The sequence below is a fragment of the Cricetulus griseus genome, chromosome 4 (assembly GCF_003668045.3).
Source record: "Cricetulus griseus strain 17A/GY chromosome 4, alternate assembly CriGri-PICRH-1.0, whole genome shotgun sequence".
Classification (NCBI taxonomy): Eukaryota; Metazoa; Chordata; class Mammalia; order Rodentia; family Cricetidae; genus Cricetulus; species Cricetulus griseus.
The window spans coordinates 227,404,005-227,429,046 of record NC_048597.1 but is presented as its reverse complement, the minus strand read 5'-3'; the positions used below and the strand labels follow the sequence as shown (position 1 = coordinate 227,429,046).

Sequence of the window (25,042 nt, the reverse complement as noted above, 5' to 3'; positions counted from 1 at the left end):
CCCCTGGAGCTGGAGTTACAGGTAATTGCGAATTGCTCAGTGTGGATGCTGGAACTGAACCTGAGTCCTCTGGAAGAGCAGTGCTGCCCCTTAATCACCAAGTCCTCTCTTAAGCCTCGTGCTTGTGTCTTTACCCATGGCCTGGTTTTCCATGTAGCTGCAAAAGGCTCAGACCCACCCTTTCCCAGGGCCACAGAGAGAAGCAGCTCAGGTCAGCACATTGCCCCTCTGGCTGCTTGCCTGCTGGAAGGCTCTGCTGTGGGCTGGCAGAGTTTTCTCCTGCCCTTGGATGGGGCTGTTTAGCCTCTTCCATCAGACACTGGCTGAAGAAGACAGAGGAAATGAGTGGATTCTGAGGCTCATTAGGAAACTCATCAGTAGAATTCAAAAATATAAATCTGAATTCAAAATAAGAGTTGGGGCAGCTTGGAGTTTTCTAGCACCCAGAAGCTGACATTTTCCAAATGACATTCGGGGCTGAGTAAAGTGGGTGCTGCACAGGTATGAAGACCTGTCCACACCAGAAATCAGGTGTGACAGTATGCAACTAGAGTCCCAGTCCGGGGGAGATGCAGACAGGTGGATCCTTGGGGGTTGCTGGCCAACCAACACAGCCCAAGTAGTGAGTTCCAGGTTCAGTGAGAGACCGTGTTCCAAAGGCTAAGGTGGAGATCTATAGAAAAAATACCCCTGACAGTGACCTCTGACCTCCATGCACAGTTGCATATCACCTGAATGCACACATGCAAACATATGAGCACACACAAAGAACATACTGGCCAATATCCGGGATGCTATTTAAGTTCCCGACAGGAAGGGCCACAGAAGTGGGGTGGGGATAGGACACTGGTCGGGGCCAGCCAGTGCAGTCAGCGTTCAGGAAGGGAGGTACCTCCCATGCCAACGGCTCAGATGAGCAGGGCTCTGAGCCTACCTTGAGGACCTGCACTACAGTTCTTCACTTGTAAGATGAGGGTGTTTAGCAACTTTCCTCACCTCAGTACCCTCATCTGCTACAGGAGCAGCTGCAGGCCACCAGGACAGCTAATGCAAAATGCCATGCTGTGGCGAGGGTGTGGAGAGCTGGCAGCCTCACTCATGCAAGATCAAGTGCAGGAGAGAACAATGTGCCCACATCTGTTCTAACCCACACCCAGGTGCCCTGGGACCAGCAAGTCCACTTGGTCCTGTACACAGCAGAAACATAGCAGCAAGGCCACCAGAAGGCAGCAGCAGAAGCTGCAACAAGCTGGAATTAGACACCTCCCTAGTTCTCCTAGACAGCAAAATGGGTTAGCTATACATTAAATACTACAAGGCAGTGCAATGGATAGTCCACACTAAATGCAGCGTGTTGGTCAATCTCAGAAACATAACAAGAAACTGATTCCAAGGCTGGAGAGAAGGATCAGCGGTTAAGGGCACTTGCTATTTTACAGGGGACTGGCACTCAGTTTCCACCACCCACATCAGGTGGCTCACAACCAACCACCTGTAACCCCAGCTCCAGGGAATCTGATGCCCTCTGCTGGCCTCTGAGGGCACTGCACTCATGTGCACATACCCCACACAAACACAAAGACATACACGTAAGTAAAAATGAAAATAAATTATTTTCAAAAACAAGAAAGAAAAAGAGACCAGATTCTGAAGAGGCTCCACTGTGTGGTTCCATTTATAAGTTCAGAAACGGGTAAATGCACTGTGCCACCTGAAGTCAGGGATGGCAGAATCCTTGGAAAGCGGAGGTGAACAGGAGCAGAGAGCCCCTTTGGGACTTTGGCCATTTTCTTCCCTCGGCCTGGGTGCTGGTTTTACACAGGTGTGGCTGTCTTTGTTTCATGGGTGGTGCCAGCTTCCTGCTTCCTCCTGGCATGGAGACCTCAGCTTAGTGACAGCCAGCTGGAAGGAACAGCAGGCCTCTCCTCTCTCTCTTGCCTTCAGAACTCTACCTGAGGCTTCATTCGCTTCAGCAATGAAGCCACCCTTTCCTCCGAAAAAGCATATGCCCATCCTGTGACGTAAAATGCAGCTATCCTCTCCCCTGCCAGGTTTGGAGTAATTACAGTTAATAGTGGTCGTTATTTAACAGCCGCCCACCAGTAATGACTTCCCTATTTTCCCATCTTTCCTCTCTCCCTCCACCCCTTTTCTTTCTTCCTCACAACCAACCACCTGTAACCCCACGCACTTCTGCTGTTGGGAGTTGAGCCCTGGGCCCCACACGTGCTAAGCAAACTCTCTAGCTCTGAGCTCCATCACTTTCCTCTCCCAGACCCTTTATGGTTTCACCTTTTTCATCTGGAGACAGGGTTTTGCTAAGCTATCCAGATTGACTGACAAACGTGTAGCCCAGACAGGCTCCTTCTGCTCGGCTCCCAGGCAGCTGGGGTGACAGGCCGGTGTCAACAGGCTGGGCTTTCATTTTCTTATTTCTCTGGATCTTTCAGGGCCTCCAGCCATTCTGGAGCTTTCCCGACTGCACAGGCTCTCTTCTTACATTGCCTCACACGTGAAGGGCAAAAACAAAGAAAGGACACATTGTATGCCACTGGACCAACTCCAGTTCTATGGGCCTCAAATGTACAACACCGTGTGACCCAGGTCACAGAGACAGCCCCAGCCACAGGGTACCGGCTAGCACTGTGTCTGAAGCCTGTCCAGATGGATGCAGGTGGGAGAGATGGAGAGACCTGGCCTAGAGAAGCCATCTTGGGATTGTTCACACCTGTCCACTGTCAAAGCAGTAGGGAGGGTGACACAGGCTCAGGACAGGGTGGGCACCAAAGACATGAAAGAATGCACACTGCCTTGGTGGAGACCCCACCTTACATCAAAATGGGACAATTTCTTCCTCAGAATTATTGGCCCGTGAGAAGCAACACTTTGCTGTTGTCCAGAATACAAGCGACTTGTCCCCCTGTGCATCTCCATCTTGGGAAGCAGCAGTCAGACTTCTGTCAGAAAGGAGGCCATCAGACTCACCTGCCTGACTCTGGAGAGCCCCAACCACAAAGGGAATCTTCCAGACAACGCACCAGATACACTCATGGTCCATGATGATCTATTACGCCAAGCAAACACCAAAGAGTAGTGTGAACAAAAACAGGAACAGTCTGTAATAACCTTTTGGCAAATTATTTGTTGATCCCTTAAGCCAAACTGCCTGTTCTGTTCTTGATGGTCAAAGCCAAAAAAAAAAAAAAAAAAAAAATAGTGACTCGACAGAGGGGACCTCAAAGTTCTCTTTGACAAGGTTCTCCGACACGCCCTGAGTGAGGCATGAGGGTCACACTGGCTTCTCTGACAGCTCTGCTGTGACAGGGAAATGAGAGTCCTTGCCTACAGGAAGGCAGGAAATGTGTGCAGTCAGATCTCTCAAAGGTCCTTTCAGCCCTAACACCCAAGACTCAGTGACCGTAAGCACTAAGGAGCCGGCATGGCTGGCGGTCGGCAGTCAAGGGCAAACAGGTCTGCTCAGCCGCCGTAAAGGGCCAAGCTGGGTGACTGTGGATCCATGGCACCTCACATCCGGTCTTTGAGGTGAGGTTGTGGCGATGACAACCGCACTGCATTCAATGAATGCTGAGCTCAGCCAGATCACAAAAGCGGGTGGGTTTCAGGCTCAGTTACTTCACTTTAGAGGGAAAATCAAATAGAAATCACCAGGGTTTGAGGGGTGGGTTAGGACCTGAGGAGAACCCCGGCTGGAAGGAAGGGAGGCTGTCATGCCCTCTGCCACCTGCTGCTCCTGTTATGTCTTCTGGAGTCCCAGCTCGATGCGCCTGGCTGTACACACAGCGTGGGCCAGTATGAACACACTCAAGCTGGGACCATCAGTTAGGCGCTGGCAGCCCTCCTACCACCTCTTACTGGAGCCACCAGGTTATAAGCACACACTTAAGCCACTGCTTCAGCCTTCAGGAGTCCCCCTCCCATCTCTATCTTCTGCAACATGAATTCTACCCTTTTACCTCACCCCACCCCACCCCCATCACCCCACCACCCTGTTAGCCTGCGCCAGTCATACTCCCTAGATACCAACCCTTTGGAAACAGAACGAAACCTGGATCCCCAGGGATTTTGGAGAAATCCTATAATCATCCCTCCTTCCTTCTCTCCCCCTCCATCCCTCTGCCCCCATCCTTCGACAGGTTCTTTAGCCCAGGGTGGACCACGAACTTCTTGGCTTCCTGCCTCGACTTACTGAGCATTGATACTGTAAGTATGTCCCAACATAGTTCATTTATACAGTGCTGAGATCAAACCCAGGACTCCGAGCAAGCTAGGCAAGTGCTCTACCAACTGAGCTATGTCTCCAGCTTCCCTAATCAACACCCCGTACTCTTCATTATTATAGCTAAAAATGAATTTAACCGAAGGAAACATTCGGCTTTGAAGACAGAGAAGAACACTGCTTTGTAGAAGCATTTGATCCATGGAAGATGGAGACTGATAAAACTTTTGATGGCAAAGGGATGGTACAGTATTTGAATCTCTTTGCAAAGCTACTAGCAAGCACTACACAGATTTGGGTGCTGACCCTGCCAGTTTAAGGACTTGGTTTCCCTAAATTTTTTGTGTCTGGGAACCTCCGTCATGAAATTTACACGGAGTATATTTTGTCTATAAACTTATAATATTTATTCTATTCACGCCACTGGCAGCCATTAGCAGCTGAGGCAGAAACACGTTTTTAGCTTTGACAACAGTCACTACTTCCCTCCCACCCACTCTGTCCAGGTCCCCAGGAATGCTGACCTTCACCTTCATCCAGACAGTGAGTCTCCGTCTCTGTCATGAATTCTCCCGAGTCAGCAGCATCCCTATGCTTGCTAGCAAGCGATACTTCACTCGGAAACTTTACAATACCTGTTTCTCTCTCTCACTTTTCTCAGGGTTAGGACCTGGGGAGGCATGATCGTTTCTGGAGGAACTCTGAGAAGGGTTTGCATCTTAGTTGAGCCTCCTGCACCCCCTCCTGAGTCCTGCAGAACCCCTTCTCTCGCTTCCTGACTGATTCAGGATCCCTTGAAGCAACAGGCCCCCCAAATTCCCCTTATACAGAAACAGACTTTATTGTGCACATCCAACTGTTCCCTGAAACCTGACTGCCTGTGATTTCAAGGCTTACCTCATGTCCCAGTGTTTCCATGACATGGTCAACGGTGATGGTTGGTTCTAACTGTCAACACGACCCAATCTAGATTCATCTTGAAGAGATTCTCAGTGAAGGACTGTGTAGATCAGAGACTCTTACCCTGGGGGTTGGAACTCCTTTGGGGAACAAACAACCCTTTCACAGGGGTAAATATCAGATATTTACATTATGGTTCATAACAGTAGCAAAATTACTGTTATGTAACAACACAATAATCTTATGGTTGGGTCAGCACAGCATGAGGAACTGTTAAAGGGCTGCTGTTAGGAACCACTGGTCTAGATCATAGCCTGTAGGCACGTATGTGAGTGGCTGCCCTGGTTGCATTAATTGTGCAAGAAGAAACCCCACAATCAGGAAGTGCCGTTCCTTGGTCTGGGGTCCTGGACTGCATGATGGCAGGCATCGCTCATTTCTCTTTGCTCTTCACTCTGGCTGTGATGTGACCAGCTGCTGCAAGTTCCTGCCTTGATTCCCCCTCAACAATTATAAGCCTGGTAGACCCTAAGATGTATCTGTGCATGTGCATGTGTGTGTGCACTCTGTGTGTGTCTGTGTGTGTGTGTGTGTGTGTGCACTCTGTGTGTGTGTGTGCACTCTGTGTGTGTGTGTGTGCACTCTGTGTGTGTGTGTGCACTCTGTGTGTGTGTGCACTCTGTGTGTGTGTGTGCACTCTGTGTGTGTGTCACTCTGTGTGTGTGTGTGTGTGCACTCTGTGTGTGTGTGTGCACTCTGTGTGTGTGTGTGCACTCTGTGTGTGTGTGTGTGCACTCTGTGTGTGTGTGTGTGTGCACTCTGTGTGTGTATGTGTGTGTGTGTGTGCGCGCACATGTGTGCACGCGTACATGTGCACCTGCACACATAGGAACATGTCTACACAGAAGAAAGAGAGGAGGGAGGGAGGGAGGGAGGCTGGTCATGAGCTCTGGCCTCAGGCACTGAGACACAGGGAGGCAGTTGCTGGCCCCATATCCAGGACCCACATCCAGAAGCCGGGCCGTCCATAGGAATAAGGAAGACTTCAGTGTAAGAGCTTCACGGAGCAGAGGAGCAGAGGGAGAGCCAGGAGTTCTGGGCTGAGGAAAGTTGTGTTTGCACACGGCTCTAGAGTAAGCGTCTCGTCTCTGCACTGCCCTTTGAGGTCAGTTCTCTGCATATCAGTGCCAAGAAACGCCGGCCGGAGGGCTGGGCGCTAAAGGTCAGCCTAGAACAAGAGCCATGAGAGCTTTCTCGGGGCTCAGCAGCTGAGCCGCTGACATTTGCAATGAGAAAGTAAATACAGTTAAGGAACTCGGATCCACAGAGCAGGCGTTAGAAAACACCCTTAATGGTTGAGGAAGAACCATCTAGAACCTCCCAGTCAGTCGCCACATCCAGAAATTAAAAAGCAGAGCACAACACAGGTGTGAGCGTCTTCATGCAGAACACGCCCTGAGCCTGTAAGCACACCCCACAGGATACACTATGAAGGAGGCCGCTCAAAAGTCACGTGTGGGCTGGGGACAAAGCCTGGGGGCAGAGCACCTGCCTAGCATACACTCTCCATCCTGTGTTCTAATCCAGGCTCACCAAGAGAAGAGTCAAATGACGTTTCAAAGGTCAGAATGTGTTTGGTCCACCTTTGCCACCAAAGAAACACAGAAGGCGCCCTTCTGTCCAGTGACGCACACAGACCCTTGTCAAAGTGTGTACATGGCACACGTTCCGTTTAAAACGCATCACAGACGCAGTGGCCAAGAGGTTGAGGCGATGCATTACAGTCAACACCACTCTCTCCTCACAGAGATGACTCAACTGTTAGGCCAGACTTACAGGTGTGACAAGACAGACTGACTGGCATGTAAGGACTAAGCGCTCAGGCTGGCGTGTGACTTAGCTGCTAGCGTGCTTGTCTAGCATTTACTGAGCCTGGGCTTTCACTTCTGCACCCCATCAACCGGATATGGTGCTGCAAGCACCTGTAACCCTGAGATCAGAAGACAGAGGAGAAGGTTCAGAAGTTCAAGGTCACCCTCGCCCTCAGCTAGAGAAAAATAGGAGGGCAGCTAGAGGGCACAGTGGGTAAAGGGGCTGCCAAGCCTGACAACCTGAATTTGATACCAGAACCCACATGGCAGAAGGAGAATCAACTCCAGTGAGTTGTCCTTTGACCCTCAGATGTTTAATGTGACACATGTGCACACACACACACACACACACATACTCACTCTCACATACTCACACACACACACTCTCACACACTCACACACACACACATACACTCACACTCTCACAATACTCTCACACACCCTCACACCCTCACACTCTCACACACATACACTCACACACACACTCTCATACACTCACACACACATACACTCACACTCTCACACACTCACACTCTCGCACACTCACACAATACACTCACACACTCTTACACACACTCATACTCTCTCACACTCACACCTACACTCACACACTCTCACACACTCTCTCTCTCACACACACACTCATACACTCTCACACACTCACACACATACACTCACACACACTCACACAATACACTCACACACTCTCTCACACTCTCACACTCTCATACACTCACACACACTAAAAATAAATGTAACTTTAAAAAAGGACACAAGCTTCCCTTTTGTTTACAAGTCCTAAGTGGCTCAGCCAGGCATCCTGGGCCACACAAATTAATAAAAATATCTGCTAAATTCTACATAGTTTCTCATTACAACACCCAGTGTCTTAGGGTTTCTATTGCTGTGGATAGATACCGTGGCCAGCAACTCTTATAAGGAAAACATTTAATTGGGGTGGCTCAATTACAGTTTCAGAGGTCCAGTTCATTGTCATCATGGCGGAACATGGCAGCCTGCAGGCAGACGTGGTGCTGGAGCAGGTTCTACATTTTGTAGGCAACAAGACATCAACTGAGACACTGGGCAGTATGTCAGCACTGGAAGCCCCAAAGCCCGCCCCCTCAGTGACACACACCCTCCACAAGGCCACACCTCTTAATAGTGCCACTCCCTGGGAAATGATGGGGCCAATGACATTCAAGCTACCACATTCCATTCCCTGGGCCCCCATAAGATTATAACACTATCATAATGTAAAAGTCCCCACGGTCTATCATAGTCTCAATAATGTTTAAAAGTCTCAAGTTCAAAGTCTGTTCTGAGATTCATGTTATCTTTTAAGTGTAATCCCCTAAAATCAAAAGCAGAACACATACTTCCAACATATAACGGTACAGGATACACATTACCATTCCAAAATGAAGAGAAGGGAGCATTTCGAGGAAACACTGGACCAAAGCAAGACCAAAACCAGCTGGGCAAACTCCAAACTCTGCGTCTCCCATGTCTGACGCCAAATGCTCTCCACGTCTCCAGCTCTGTTCAGTTTTGTTGGCTGCAGCACACTTCTCTCTCTTGGGCTGGTCTCACTCCGTTCGGTGCTCTCCTCAGCAGGTATCCCATGACTCTGGCATCTCCAACATCTTGGGGTCTCCAAGGCAATCCAGGCTTCACCCTCACAGCTTCACACAGTGGCCTCTCTAGGCCTCCATTGAGGGAAACCCCTGACACATGCCTGGCCTCAGTGGCTTTATCCCGTAACTCCTTCCATCCTTAACTCTAAACCCAGAACCTCGTGGCCAAAGCTGCTGAGTTCTGCTAGTTGCTGGGGCTGGAACGTGGCCCCCTCATTTAATTACATCTTCACCAGCTTTCTGTCTTTCAACGCCTAAGCTTGGATGTCCTGAAACTTGCTCTCTAGACCAGGCTGGCCTCAAACTCAGAGATCTGCCAGCCTTTGCCTTCCCGGTGCTGGGATTAAAGGTGTGCACCACCACACCCAGCTTTAAACTTTCCTTTAGTTTCTTTCCACAAATTGGAAACTTAGCTGGGTGGCATCTTGCCCTGAGGTCACCGCCTCCCTTTATTCCATTTCTTAATCCATTTTTCTCCTTGAACTCAGCATTCAGCTCCATTCCACTTCCTGGTGTTCTTTTTTCCCCTCTCAATATTTTTTTGGGGGGGTGGGTGGGTCTTTTTTTCTCTAAGATTTATTTTTAAAATTTATTTGTTTTTAATTTATTTTTTATTTGCATGTGCATTGGTGGTTTTCTTGTATGTATGTCTGTGTAAGGGAGTCACATATCCTAGTGTGTGTGAATCCTGGAGATACAGAAAGCTGTGAGCTTCCATGTGGGGTGCTGGGAATTGAACCCAGGTCCTTTGGAAGAGCAGCCACTAAGCCAGCATCTCTCCAGCCCCCAAGTGGGTGGGTCTTAATGGTGGAAACTGTCATGTCTGGTTCATTTCTGATGGGTGCAGGATGTGTCCCCACCTAGAGCAGCCACCTAGTCTCCTAGGAAGCCCCCCACCCCCTCAATTTTTACTTTTTGTAATTTACCCTGCTCAGCTTGCTTCTTTCTCCTTATAAATCTTCATTAGAGTTATCACTAATAACCACAGGACTGAGTCTAGGCTGTTTTGAGGTTTCCTCTGCCAATGGAATTAATCCAAAACTCTTCACTTTAGCCTCAGGCAAACTATTGAGACAAGGGCAAAAAGCAGCCACATCCTTCATCAAAATATCACAAGAATAGTCTCTAGGCAACATATGAAAATTCTTCTCCTCTGAAACCTCTTGACTGAGCCCCCAACAATTCAAGTAACTTTCAGCACCTCTGTCTTCCAGCATGGTCCATGAAACAGTGCTTAAAGCATCCCACTGTTCTTACAACCCAAAGTACCAAAGTCCTCCACACAAAAACACAATCAGGCCTATTACAGCAATACCCCAGTCCCTGGTACCAACTTCTGTCTTAGTTAGGGTTTCTATTGCTGTGAAGAGACACCATGGCCACGGCAACTCTTATAAAGAAAACATTTAATGTGGGGCTGGCTTACAGCTTCAGAGGGTCAGTCCGTTACCATGGCAGCAGGCAGGCAGATGTGGTGCTGGTGTAGGCAACAGGAAGTGAACTGAGACACTGGGCAGTATGTGAGACTAGGAGACCTCTAAGCCCGCCCCCACAATGACACACTTCCTCAACAAGGCCACACCCACTCCAACAAAGCCACACCTCCTAATAGTTCGACTTCCTGTGAGATTGGGGGGGTAAATTACATTCAAACCACCACACCCTCGTTATGCAAAGGTAGTATTATCGTACTAAGGCGCTTTATTTAAAATGTAATTTTAGGACCAATATAAAAACCATCAGGACATTCTGTGTTCTGTTTTCACGTCTGATCCTAGCAATCCTGTGTGGATTTTCCAGAGTATCTTCCATTTTGGACATAAAGCACTTGATACGCAGGGGCCATGCGAGGTCAATGAACTCCCCCATTCCTGAGCACAAAGCGGGCATTAGCCAGCACAGCACTGGCCCTAGTTTCATTCATTCTGCTCCAGGGTCCTGGGTACCCCTGATTTCCACACCAAGGATGATGGCTACCATCCTCTCTCCATGTGGCTCTAGGTAGATTTGAACCCACCTCTCACTGTGAGAACCTGAAAGGATCTTCTGAGTGTCGGTTTCTCCAATTTGTAAACAAGAGCAAAGCTTCCTCAGGGTTGTGGCCCTGGGAGAGGTGTGGTTCAGAGCATCACACTGCAGTGTCGGTCACCATTAGAACAGAGAAAGCAGAGTTACCATGGAGTTTCCCTACCACCCCCTGCCAGTCCTGATTTGGTGTTGGAGACATACGCCCCTTCTGCCTTGACCATGATGCTCCCTGCTGCCTGACCTGTGTCTAAATCTGTTGGAAGTTCCTAAGGCACAGAGAAAGGGCCCTCCACTTCAGGAAGTCTGCCTGGGCTCTCACCTTACACAGATCACAAGCATTCCTGCAGGGCTCTGCTCGGCCTCTGGAATCTTCCTCAAGGGCGAAAGCCTTTACTCCATTCTGAATCCCTCTCTCTTCCTCCCCTGTGGCTCACTTCCCATTTCCCCAGGTGGCTCCTGACATTCAACATCAAGATTCTGAAGCAAATGAACGAACACCCAACAGCTTTGCTGTAATATATTTGGCCTTTCCATTATTAACGGAATGCCAGCAATAAAGAGGAGATCTAAGAACCAAAACCTCACGAGGCTTCTGGCTGTGAGACTGAGTCTCTCTCCACTCCACCCCTTGAGGTCTCCTGCCCCCTACCAGGCCTTGAGTTCTCCACGGGTCTCCCCACTAGCTGGGGTCTCTCCCATCAAATCGGCACACTCAAACGGAGCAGGGTCAGGCCTCTCAGTGCACCACCAAATGCACTGGCTCTGCCTTCAGAGTTGCCTGTGTGTGTGTGTGTGTGTGTGTGTGTGTGTGTGTGTGTGTGTGTGTGTGTGCTTGGATGTGTGTGCTTGTGTGTGTGCTTGGATGTGTGGGCTTGTGTATATGTGTGCATGTGTGTGTGGAAGCCATAAGGTCAACTGCAGGTTTTTCTCAAGAGCTGTCCTCATTTATTGAGATGGGGTTTCTCACTGACCTAGAACTCACTAAATGGGTTATGCTGGCCAGTGAGCCCCAGAGATCTGCCTACCTCCATTTCCCCCTTGCTGGGAGGTAGAGGTCGCCATGTGCAGCATTTTAAAAATGTGGGTTCCAGGGTTTGAACCCAGGTCCTCATGCTTTATTGACTATTTCCTCAGTCCACAGACAGTTCTTTCCCAGATGACTGGCTGGCTAACCTTGCAGCACCCCCTCCAGAAGTGACAGACTCACTAACCAAAAAGGTTAATGCCACAGCTGTCACAGAGTCTCAAGAGCAAGGACAACCAGGAAGGAAGTGTGGGCAGCCAGATGCTCTAGAACCACAGGGAATCCATCTATTAACTGGAGACGACCTCACTCCTAGCTGCAAAAGCAGATGTAACCATGGTGGTGTTTAATTCATCACACCAACTGTAGCACCCCAAACATCGGGCAGTGGGGACAAAAGGAGTTCTACTTTTAGCAGTAGAAACTTTTTAACATATTCATTCATTTTTCATAAAATTTTCACTTGTTTAAATTGAAAATGAATCTTTGATGGGAAAGATACTAATTTCTTTTATTAAAGTTCTGTGTTCTTTCCACTTTAGAAAATGGTGATTGGGGGGTCTTCAAGATGGTTCAACAGGTAAAGGTGCTTGCTGCCAAGCCTGAAGACCTGAGTTCAATCCCTGGGACATACGTAGTGGAATGAGAGAAGCAATTCCCGCAAGTTGTCTGATACCTCCTCCTCAGATATGTATTCTCTCTCTCTCTCTCTCTCTCTCTCTCTCTCTCTCTCTCTCTCTCTCTCTCTCTCTCTCTCTCACACACACACACACACACACACACACACACACACACACACACACTTCTATATTAGCTACTTTTCTCGCTGTGATCTGACAAACAACATGGAAGTGTTTATTGTGGCTTAAAGTTCAGGGGAATGCAAGGGAAGGCAAGGCAACAGAATCAGGAGGTGGTGACATTGCATCCACAGACAGGAAGCAGAGTTAGCAGGAAGCAGGACTGGGCTATAAACCCCCAGAGCCCACCCCTAATGAATTGTTTCCTCCAGAGAGGCTCTTACAACCTAAAGTTCTCAGCTATCTATTCCAACAACCATCCCAAACACCAATCCAATGGGGAGCAAACACATGCACCTATGGGGAAATTTCTCATTCAAACTACACCTTCCCTCTTCCACACAGGTGGGGGTGGCTGACACCACACAGCTGCTGTGAGAAGCAGGGAAGCTCCTGGAGCCTGAGCTTGGAAGGAAGCCATTCATGATGATGGATGGATGGATGGATGGATGGATGGATGGATGGATGGATGGTGAGATGGAGGGATGGATGGATGGGTGGATGGATGGATGAATGGATGGTGGGATGGAGGGATGGATGGATGGATGGATGGGTGGATGGATGGGTGGATGGATGGGTGGGATGGAGGGATGGATGGATGGATGGGTGGATGGGTGAATGGATGGTTGGACAAGTAGATGGGTGGGAAGGTGGATGGATGGGTGGCGGGATGGAGGGATGGGTGGGTGGGTGGGTGGATGGATGGGCAGAGAAAGACATCACCACATTTTTTGCTTTTGGCTTCTCTCTCTCTCCACAAGCCCATTAGCCCTTCTAGGTACAAGCACACACTGTCAGTCCAATAGTCACTAACAATCAATGGTCAGTAGCAGTTGCCAAAAACAATTTTCTCAAGCCTAACCTTTCTCCTCACATGGACTGAGTCTGTTACAGTGCTGGCAACTTTCAGAAGCTGACTGCATGCTGGCTTCATCCTAGCTGAAGCATATGAAGTGAGGAGATTTTAAAGGCTATGTGTCTCTCAGCCATGTCTCTAAGACTCAATTTTAACACCACAGCTCTATAAAGTTAACAGTCATTTTGAAAACCACTCTGAAAACATGCCAGATACAGAAACCAAGGTGTCTTAGTTAGGGTTTCTATTGCTGTGAAGAGACACCATGACCACAGCAACTCTTATAAAGGAAAACTTTTAATTGAGGCGGTGGCTTACAGTTTCAGAGGTTTCGTCCATTATCATCATGGTGGGAAGCATGGTGACTGGGAGCATGGTGGCCTGCAGACAGAACATGGTTCTGGAGGAGCAACTGAGAGTTCTACATCTTGATCCACAGACAACAGGAAGTGAACTGAAACACTGAGCAGTATCTTGAGCATAGGAGACCTCAAAGCCCTCCCCCACAGTGACTCACTTCCTCCAACAAGACCACACCTACTCCAACAAGGCCAAACCTCCTAATAATGCCACTCCCTATGAGCTTATGGGGGCCAATTACATTCAAATTATCACACATGGGCTTTGGCTTAAGTCTGGAGACCTTCCAACAGATGTCTTTTTGTGTACAAGAGGTCAGAAAGCTGGAGTTGGGAGTCCTGGCAGCAAGAACAGAGCCAGGCTAGACTATACCCCTAGGTTCCTGGGTCTCCTCTGGACCTGAAGATTGTCTTTCTTCTGAAGATTGTCATCTGAAAAATCAAGGGTTGGAGCATAATAATATGCTTGGTGCCTGTTAGCTCTCAGAAAGCTACCAGTCAGAGAATACTAGGCTACATCAGAGAAAAACAAGCCCCAAAGCTTCAGGGGCTACCATAGTCATTCTTCTCACTGCTAGGGTAAAACGCCCTGGCAAAGGCCATGGAAGAAAGGGTTTACTTTGGCTCATGGTTTGAGGGAACTGCATCATGGAGGGGGACACATGGTGGTGGAAAGCTGAGCAGCGCACGTCCTCTCCACTGCCAAGAGTCAGACAACAGTAAACGTTTCTACTCAGTTCATTTTCTCCTTTTTATGCAGTTCAGGGTTCCAGCCTAAGGAATGGGGTCACCCTCAGTGGGCAGGTCTTCCACCTCAGTCAGCCCAGTCTAGACTGTCCCTCACAGGCATGCCCACTGGCCCTTCCACATGACTCTAGATCTTGAGTTGACAATTGAGATTAACCATACAGAGTCATAACCCAGTGAACTCACACTAAGTCCCCTGCTGGTCACCAGAGCCTCTCTTCATTCAGTGACCTAGGGATCAGGCTCCATGTACCCTGTAAGGCCATACACCTCAACAGACCACAGCAGAGTCACCACAGCAGGTAAGTGGAGAGATGGAGGTGCTATACCACCTCTTCAGTGCTCAGCCTTCAAATGACACAGACCCTGCTCCTCCCACTTGACTGGCCAGACCTCAGCGGCCTCAATGAACTGCAGAAGCAGCTGGAAAAATACTGGGTGATTGCTGTTGGATTCCGCCAGTTCACTCATGATGACAATTTCATCTATCTAAGTGAAAATATCCCGGCAGGACCTCATGACACTCTATATTGGAAAGTGAAGAAAGGAAGTCACGTAATTAAGACTGCCAAATCAAGCAGGGTGGAGAAGGGGGGTTGAGGTTAGCGCCAGACCAGATGTCCGAGCTCCAAGCAAGCCCATCCATGAGATCCTTAAAAGCAGGAACCATGTACAAGTCAAGCCACAACTGCCAGGCCCCTGCATCTGAGTCATGAAGTCTGAAGCTTAGACCTTGGTGGTCTGAATTCAAGAGAGGGAGAGGGCTTGTATCACACTCTATAAAAAAAATCATCAGTCATGGGGCTTGGGAGACAGGAAAGTGCTAATTGAGTTCAATCCCCAGGCATGGAAGCAGAAACAGGCAGATGCCAGTCAGTCCAGCTTACACAGTGAGCCAGACACCCCAGTGATTCCGGGGTCAGAAAACAGGTTGATGGCTCCTGAGGGGTGACACCCAAACTTGACCTCTGGTTTCCATATGCATGCACACACACATACACACACACACACACACACACACACACACACACACACACACACACAAATCACCACTATTTTTTGGGTGCCTGGCATTGTTCTAAGGGCCCAGTGGAAAGGAAAGCATGGCTGAGTCATCCCCACCCCTAACGCCCCCTCCACTGTGAGGTTCCAAATGCCATACAGCTTAAATCATAATAACCCAAGAACCTGTCACATTGCTGCCTCTAGGACTGCTTGCCACCACAGCCACAGTGGGCCAAAAGCTGTGTGTGGGTACCTGACACTAACAACACACTGACCCCTCCCCTCACCCCAAAATTATATTATAGAAGAAATGGGGCAGACAGCTATGATTTCTGACCATGGACTTAGACATGGTTATTTTTGTGCCACCTGAAGATTTTTCCAGATCTATCCAATTGGGAGGAGGAAGGGAGGAGTTGCTTCCTGCAATGTAGATGACAAACGCCACTGCTGGGAAAATGCAAGCCATTGCAGACAGAGCTGGAGATGTGGTGTCTTGATGCTAATTAACTTATTATTCTCACTGCATCCTGTTTAGACACTCAATATAATTTAGCAGAGCCTGGACCCAGCAGCCCTTCAAGGCGCCGTCTGCTTGGGTGTTCGTCATCTTAAAGGGGCCGACACTAAAGAAAATTGGTACAGTTAATCAGAGGAAAATGCACAAATCTGAGACTCCTGAATAGATGTGGAATTCTGGAACCTGTAGGCCAAGCCACAGCAGAGAGGAGAGAGCCCATTGCAGGGCTGCCTTGCCCCAAGGGTCCCATTAGCTGACAGAACCTGGAAGTCTGCAGAGCTTCTAGAAACCCAGGCATCCTGCAAGGAGAGATGGTGTGCAACAATCACCCCTCTGTTCCTAGAACCCTTTTGACCTTGGGGGTCAAAAGTTCATAGCAGTGGAGGAGAGTTTCCCGTGCCAATGCATCTGGCCCCAAAGCATACTGTATATCACCCTCCCACCTCCATAGAGTCCCCAGGAACCCAACAGCCCAGGTGGGCAGTCAGGAAAGCTACTGTGTCGTCTGCTTCCGGATGACAGGAGAAGCAACTACTTGGTGCCCTCCCAAGACTCCTTTAAAATAACAACAAAGAAATAAAAAAATAAGCTAACCAATAACAACAATGAGAACAGGAGAGCCATCAGCCACCTACAGAGAGTCCAACAGAGTTCATGCGGGCGGGGCACAGAGACAGTGCCCAGACACAATTGAGCAAGTGCTACCTGTTGGCTTCCAAACATTAAAAAAGCAAGCCTCAGACAAAAGGGAGAGGCTCAAAAGAGGTTTGCAGGTTTGTAAAGGCCCTCAGCACTGGGTGTGAACTAGGTGTGAACTGCTCTGTAGAAAGACAGGAGCTATGAAGCAGTGTGGCTGCAGAGGAAGCCCTGGGCACAGCTCTGTCGGAACTGAGAGAGGAAGGTTTCTGTATTAAACTTGAAAAGTGACTGTCCTGATTAGCTTTAGCTGTCAACTTGACACAACCTGGAGTCACTGGAGAAGGGAGTCTCAACAGAGGGACTTCCCAGATCATATTGGTCTATGGGAGTGACTGTGGGATTATCTTGATTAACTTAATTAATGTGGGGGGACCCAGCCCACTGTGGGTCACACCACCCCCTGGGCAGTGGTCCTGGGTTGCATAAGAAAGCAGGCTCAGAGCATGAGCCTGGGAGTGGGCTGCGAGCAGCATCCTCTGTCTGCAATCTTGCCCTGCCTCCCTCAGTCGAGGCCTGGAAGCTGAAAGGAGCCCTTCCTTCCCCGAAGCTGCTTTTGGTCAGATGCTGTGTCACTGCAGCAAATGAAAACTAGAACAATGGTGAATAGAAAACCAAGCCCAAACCAGGAGAGTCATCCTCAAGAAGCTGAAGATGAAGGCTTGAGAACAAGCCGGCCAGGTCTCCATTATTCAAAGCCAAGAACTGACCAGAAGGCAGGTCACTGGGATAATGCAATGGGAGCATGTGTTCAGATTTATCAAGGTCACACCAGCAGAACCCAGGGTGACCCTCACCGTGGAGCAGAGGACTTGTGTTTTGCATTGGCAAATCTTGTCATTTTATTTCACTCCCTGCATGACAGTTAGATGTCCAGTTGATTCAATCACCTAGTGAAAACACAACTCTAGGTGTGTCTGTGAGGGAGTTTCCAGAGAGGTGTGGCAGAGGAGGGGAGACCCACCCACTGTGGGCTGATGCCCAGGATGAACAACAATAAACCCAGGAGCAGGAATGCCTAGTGTACACTCACTCTGCTTCCGGACAGTGGGTGCTGTGTGCCCCTCTGCTCCACGTTCCTGCCACCATGCCCTCCCCGTCACCATGGACTGCACCCTCAAACTGTGAGCCCAGGTAAAACCTTCTCCATTCAAGCTGCTTTGAAATCAGTTGGCACCTCTGTGTAAACCGGGGACCACAATGGCAGAGCTGCTGTAAGGGTCTGTGTTGGGAGAGATCTTACTAGTACCTGTAGCACCAACCACGCCCCTTTGGGCGTAGTCACAGGTGCGTAGTGGGGGCATGTGGGTTAGGCCTGGGGAGAGGAAGATAGAACTCTCTCTTGGGGCTCCGGTCTGGTCTCGGAGGGCAGCTTAGACAGGATGCTCAGAGAGCTGATCCTGGGTTATCGGTTTCTCATGTAAGTGATTTCTCTTCACTAAAATAGCCTATGACCCCCTACCCCATGTATGGTAATCTCCATCCTACACCCACAGGCTTGTGAGGCCAATTCTGTAGACCTGGGACAGGAACGGCACGATGGGCTGCTTTCTCCTGCATTCTCTTCCTGGGGCCTCGTCACCTCTCTTTACATTTCCACAAATTAATCCCCAAAATTAATCCCCACTCCCACAACCTCTTTGTGTCCTTCACTTTCTGTCCGCACTGAAGGAGAGGTCATTGTCATAGGGTAAAGGCCACACCTGAGACCTCACCTCCCAAACCCACAGAAACACAGCTGGTTGGGAGGAACAAGAATGAATTTAGGCTAAAACTGTGGAAGAAAACTCTTGCACTGTGAGTCTTATGTTCACTAAAGAATCTGCTAAAGAATGAAATAGTACTTCCTGTGACATCATTTCCTCTACTTACTGTTTCTAAACCTCTCCCAGGCATCTTAAACGCAAGCCATGTGGAGATGCCTGGGGTTTTAAGGTGATATTTTAAGCTCCTCTGGCTCAGTAGCCAGACTCTTGCTAAGGCGATGCAGGTGTCACACCTGTGGGCCAGGTACTTCCTGACACATGTCACAAGTTATGGGAAGTCCTCCAACAAAGGCCACGGTGGCCATTCCATAAACCTAAGAGCATAATTGTGACAGTGAGCCCTGCCGTTCCCATGCGGTCAGGAGAAAGAGCCATCTCACCTTAGCCGTTCCTCCTCCTTTTTGCGAAGATTGAAGTCTCTCTGTACCACCTGGAGAACGTGCTCCGTCTCATCGTCTGTCAGACCAGACAGGTCCAGCTTCCTCCCCATGATCAGAGTTAAACACGGACGACGGAACTAGATCTGGAGAGTGAAAGAAGAGGTCGTAGACTGAGGGTGAGATTGAGCTCAACGTGGATAAAATCCACCCTCCACTGACCAGCACTAGACAGTTTCAGTGGGGCTGCACACAAAGGCAGTGTGTCCCCGGAACTCACGCACGCTGCTTCTAGATGGCCCCAGACAGACTGCAGCGAAGAGGGTGACCGAGCAGCTGCCGGTTTCATGCTATCAACTCTTAAGTGAAGACAAAGATAGCTGTCTATCCGGCACAGATTGTACACCTGTGACCCCGGCACACCTGTGACCCCGGCACACCTGTGATCCCCACACACCTGTGACCCTAGCTACTGGAAATAAGCAGGATGTATCTGTGTGTCAGACACAGTGTTACACACCTGTGACCCTAGGGACAGGGACTAGTCAGGATTATCAGGAGTTTAAGATCATCCTGGGCTACGTAGTGAGCTCTAGGCCAGCTTGGGATACCGAAGGAAGGAAGGAAGGAAGGAAGGAAGGAAGGAGAGAAGGAAGGAAGGAAGGAAGGAAGGAAGGAAGGAAGGAAGGAAGGAAGGAAGGAAGGAAGGAAACCAAACCAGCAACAACAAAAAATCTGTCCTTTTCATCAAAATTAAACACAGATTTCCACAAAGCACTGAAAAAACAATAATCAAGAATTCTTAATTTCTGTAGTTTGACGAGTCACTTATAGGTATTCTATTTAGTCACCAAATGAATTATAATTATTTTCCTTAAATAAAGTAATATCCTATGTACACTATGCCCCTTAAACTTTTTTGCAGGCCTATGCAATAAACCCTAGAAATCCCAACATGATTTATAAAGCCAGAGGGAGGAGCTGAAACTTTATGCTCTGTGTATACAGTACCTTCTGAGTCTATAAGATAGAACGAGGGCTGGGAATATAGCTCTGTTGGGAGAGCACTTTTCTGGCATGCACTGATTCCCGAGTTCAATCCCCAGCACTGCATAAAGTTGGGTGTGGCGGAGTCCCACACCAAAATTTCAACACTCCAGAGGTGGGGGCAGGAAGGTCAGACATTCAAGGTCACTGAACTTCCTTTAGAAAATACTTCCTAGTTTTTACCTATTTCACTTTTCTTTTTGTTTTTGGTCTCAGCTATAACAGTTCAAGGCCAGCCTAAGTTTCATGAGACCCTACCTCAAAAGTGAATGAATGAATGAATGAATGAAGTAACATAAACCTCAAACTAAACAAAAAAATAATCTACATGTATCTTAATGAGCTATCTGAAACTATTCAAGAAAACACACTGGAATTGTAATAAAAACAATGACACTGGGATTGTAACAAATAAATGCCCTTAATAAAGTTCCTATTGAACGACTGAACACCTGCTATGTGTCACAAGCTTTAGTTTTACATATACATATATTAAACAGTTCTAATATCCACCACATCCTACGAGCAGTCACTACCCCGCTTACAGAAGAGGAAACAAGGCACGCACTCACCCCTCTGTTGCTCCCCCAGGAGTGACACTTGTGACTTGGCTGTCTCTCTGCCTCATGGCCCCGGCCCTGCACACTCACATCTTATCTAACAGAGGACAATGGAAGGGACTGAGCCCCTGTCCCTCTCCCTATGTGTGCTAAGTAGGTACACAAGGAGCAGCAGGTTCCATTGTGTGTGTGTATGCATGTGTGTACATGTGTACATGTGTGTATATTATGTGTGTGTATTATGCATGTGTGTATGTATGTGTGTATATGTATGTATGTGTGTGCATCTCTGTGTGTATGCATGTGTGTATATTGTACATGTGTCTGTATGTGTGTATGTTGTGTACATGTGTGTATGTATGTATGTATGTGTGCATGTGTATATGCATGTACATGTGTGCATCTGTGTGTGTGTATGTGTGCATGTGTGTGTATGTGTGTATGTGTGTGTGTGTGCATCTGTGTGTGTGTGTATCCTATGTTGGTGATACTGCCTTCAGAGGTCAGAGCAGTATCTGTTGGAGGGTGTTGGGTCTTCTGGAACTGGAATTACAGATGTCTGTGAGCAGCCCAACTTGGATGCTGGGAACTGAACTCAGGTCCTCTGGAAGAGCAGCAAACGCTCTTAACAACTAAGCAACCCCTCCTGCCTCCTGGTTGTTGCTGTTTGTTTGTTTGTTTTTAAGAAGGGTCTTGGTATATAGCTCTGGTGTACCTTAATTCACTATGCAGCTCAGACTGGTCTTGAACTCACAGCAATTTTCTTGCCTCAGATTCCTTATTGCTGGAATTACAGTTACACACACACCCCACTCCATTACCTGGTTGCTACTTTTTTAAAGGTATGCATTCTTTTCATTTCCAAATAATAGCAACAAATTGAGAAAACAAAAAGACTTTCACCCTCAAGCCTCTTGTTAAGTGATTTAAAACCTTGTGACGGCATTATACACACTAATCTCTAGATTTCACCACAAATCGTGGCAGGAATTTTAAGCATTTAAAAACTTACTCTCCAGTAATGCAACTTGATGACAACAAATCATCCGTGTGCTTTAGCTAAGTGACGCTGAGGTGGGAGGGTGACTGGATACCTGCAGGTCAGCAGAGCCAATCCAGGGCCAAAGTCCAGCCCAGGGAGAACAAGGTCAGACACCACCTTAGTCCACCCACAAGCAGGAAGTGTGAGAGATGTCTCCTTCAAATACCCTACTAAAGAGCTGGAGATGGCTCTGTGGGTAAGAACACTGGCTGGTCAAGGTTGAAGACCTGAGTTCAAATCCACAGAAGTCACATACAAAGCCAGGCCAGTGCTGGAGAGCTGGCTCAGCAGTTAAGGGGGCACTGGCTGCTCTCACAGAGAACCCAGGTTCGGTTCCCAGCACCCACGTGGCAGCTCACAACTCCAGCTCTATCAGATCCAATGCCCTCTTCTGGCCTCTGTGGGAACCTGGCAACACGTGGTGCACAGACATACATGTAGGCAAATCCCTCACATAAGTACAGATAAATCTCAGGAAGAAGAAAAGGCTGGGCATGGCCACACATGCACCTGTAACCTCAGCATCAGGAGCGCAGAGACAGGAAGATTCCTGGGGTTAGCTGACTTCCAGCCTTGCTCTGGTTTACCAAAGTAACAATGCAGAAAATGACACAGCAGGAGTCAAGTCCTCCTCTGGCTTCCACACATGTGTGCACAGGCATACATGCTTGCACATGGAGTGCAGACACCACACACACAGACACAACACCTACCACACACACACACACACACACACACACACACACACCACACACACATACCACATATACACACACACCACATATACATACACGCACACACACACACACACCACATATACACACACGCACACACACCACACACACAAAACCCATACACACATACACCACACACACACACACACACACACACACACACACACACACACACCACCCTGTTAGGGCCCTGGGGTGGACCTTCCCTGAAGGTAACATTTCCATGACATCACTGATGATGGTAAATGAGATTTAAGATGCCAAGCTGGCTAGATAAGGCAATGTGGACCAGATTGTATCTAGAAAGGAATGATGGAGACTCAAGGGGGCTAAGTGGCTTCTGTGGCTCCAAACGGCCAGGACGGAATGGAGAGCACTTTCTGAGCAACGGTACCAGCTCTTCCCTTTCAACAATAAACACAATTAGATGCCACAGGCAATGAGTTAGGCAGTGCCATCGAGCCGAGGAAAGATGCCTCTCTGCTCATGAGTTGGGGGCACTCGGGCTGCACCATGTCTCAGAATATGAGAAAGGACACCCTGGGACAAGAGGCACATGTCCAGACACACAACAGGTGCAGGCATTCCTGGCCCCATTGGGGCTGTCACCACCTGCTTCCTCTGTCTGACACGGCAACCTAGAGGCGACAGAGGGAATATATCCTAAAATTTAGTAATGAGAAAATTAATACCACCTCAACGTTTAATTCTAGTGCCACCTCCCAAAAGTGTTTGCTGACTTATTGTTCCCACGAGCAGCTTGTGACAGAGGAGCTCCTTTGTGATAAATCTGAGCAAAGTGTCACGCTCTGCCATCCTCGTGGGGTTACACAAGGCTTATGAGATAACCAGCTCTAACAGTCTGTGGCTGAAATAGTAGGTAGAGTCGTTTGACCCTGAACTTGTGACTGCAGGGCAGTTCCCACCTTCTCAGGGCTAAGTGGGAAACCACACAAAGTCAAACCACTGCTGATGCGCTCTGGCCACTTGGGCCCCTGAGCTGATGTGTGTGGCCTTTTGGATGCAATTGCCAGAAGTCAGGTGATCTTCAGCAGTGCTTTGACAGGACTGGAGAGAGGCTGGTGGTTAAAACCATACTGCTCTTGCAGAGGGTCACATTTGGTTTCCAGCACCTACATCAGGGACTCACAACTGCCTGTAACTGCAGACCCCCTGCCTATAGCCTCAGAGAGTACCTACAGACACAAAAATAGCATCATCATAGCAGCAGCATCAGTAGCAGCATCACCACCACCATCACCACCACCATCATCACCATCACCACCATCATCACCATCATCATCACCATCATCATCACCATCACCACCACCACCACCATCACCATCACCATCATCATCACCATCATCATCACCACCATCACCATCATCATCACCATCACCATCACCATCACCATCACCATCATCACTGTCACCACCATCACCATCATCATCATCATCACCACCATCATCACCATCATCATCATCATCATCACCATCATCACCATCATCACCATCACCATCATCATCACCATCATCATCATCATCACCACCATCACCACCATCACCACCATCATCATCACAAGCTAATGACTTAGAAATGGAAGCCAGTGTGTGCCGGGGACAGAGTTCATCGACAGAGGGCTACCCTGACATGCCCAGAGAGTCCTGGTTTTGAAACCCTGCACCATATAAACCAGCTCTGGTAGCCTACAGTTTTAACGATGAAGACAAGACCAAAACAAAGGTGGTACTCCTGTAGCAGTATTCTCAACTTTCCTAAAGGCTGCGGCCCTTTAATACAGTTCCTTGTGTTGTGCTGACCCCAACCATAAAATTATTTTCATTGCTACTTCGTAATTGTAATTTTGCTACTGTTATGAATAGTAATTTGTTTTCTGGTTGTCTTAGGTGACCCCTGTGAAAGGGCCATTCAACCCCAAAGGGATCACGGCCCATAGGCTGAGAACAACTGTTTTGTTGGAAACTGGCTAACAGAAACCTTGAATAAAAAGAACCTCAGACACTGAAGGGACACTAAACAGGATACTCACTGGGAAAGGTCAGTGTTAACAGGAGTGACATTCTGGGCAGGACCCAGAACAGAACCAAGGGCAGGTGCCTGAGTGATGTCTTTATCAACCAAAAGTTTTATGTTTTATGGGGTTCTTGCTTTAGAGTCTCTGTCTCTGTGTCTCTCTTTCTCTGTCTCTCTCTTTCTCTTTCTCTCTCTCTCCCACCCTCCTTCCCTCCCTCCTTCTCCCCCCATCTCTGTGCATTCACCTTGTATACAAAGAAAAGATAATTAAGTTGGAAAATCTGAAGTCTTACAAGTGATAAGAGGTAAATACTCTTACTCTCCCAGTTGGCTAAAAAGGAAGCAAAAGATCTCATTCCCACAGAGGAAATGAGATGCTAGGACTGGAGGGAGGGAGGAAGGGGGGAGGGAGGGAGACAGGGAGGGAGACAGGGAGGGAGACAGGGAGGGAGACAGGGAGGGAGACAGGAGGGAGGGAGGGAGGGAGACAAGGAGGGAGACAGGGAGGGAGAGACAGGGGGAGACAGGGGGAGGGAGAGCAGAGGGAGACAGAGGAGACAGGGAGGGAGACAGGGAGGGAGAGGAGACAGGAGAGGAGGGAGACAGGGAGGAGACAGGGAGGGACAGGGAGGGGGGAGGGAGACAGGGAGGGAGACAGGGAGGGAGACAGGGAGGGAGACAGGGAGGGAGACAGGGAGGGAGACAGGGAGGGGGCTTACTTTGGCTCACAGTTCTAAGGAACAGTCCCTCATGGTGGAGTGTGATGGCTACAGGCGCTGTTCACAGCTGGTTACCTTGTATC

The 25,042-nt window shown here is 48.7% G+C and overlaps 1 protein-coding gene across 3 annotated transcripts in view; it reads right to left on the bottom strand.

Moving 5' to 3' along the window:
* Myrip (myosin VIIA and Rab interacting protein) overlaps positions 1–18,936 on the bottom strand; it is a 145,235-nt gene extending 126,299 nt beyond the window's left edge. For all 3 annotated transcript variants that reach the window (XM_035444644.1, XM_035444643.1, XM_035444645.1), the window contains exon 1: positions 18,827–18,936. In XM_035444644.1, coding sequence (XP_035300535.1) covers positions 18,827–18,936 — 110 coding nt within the window. The remainder of the gene's footprint in view (positions 1–18,826) is intronic.
* Between the last annotated feature and the right edge of the window lie 6,106 nt (positions 18,937–25,042).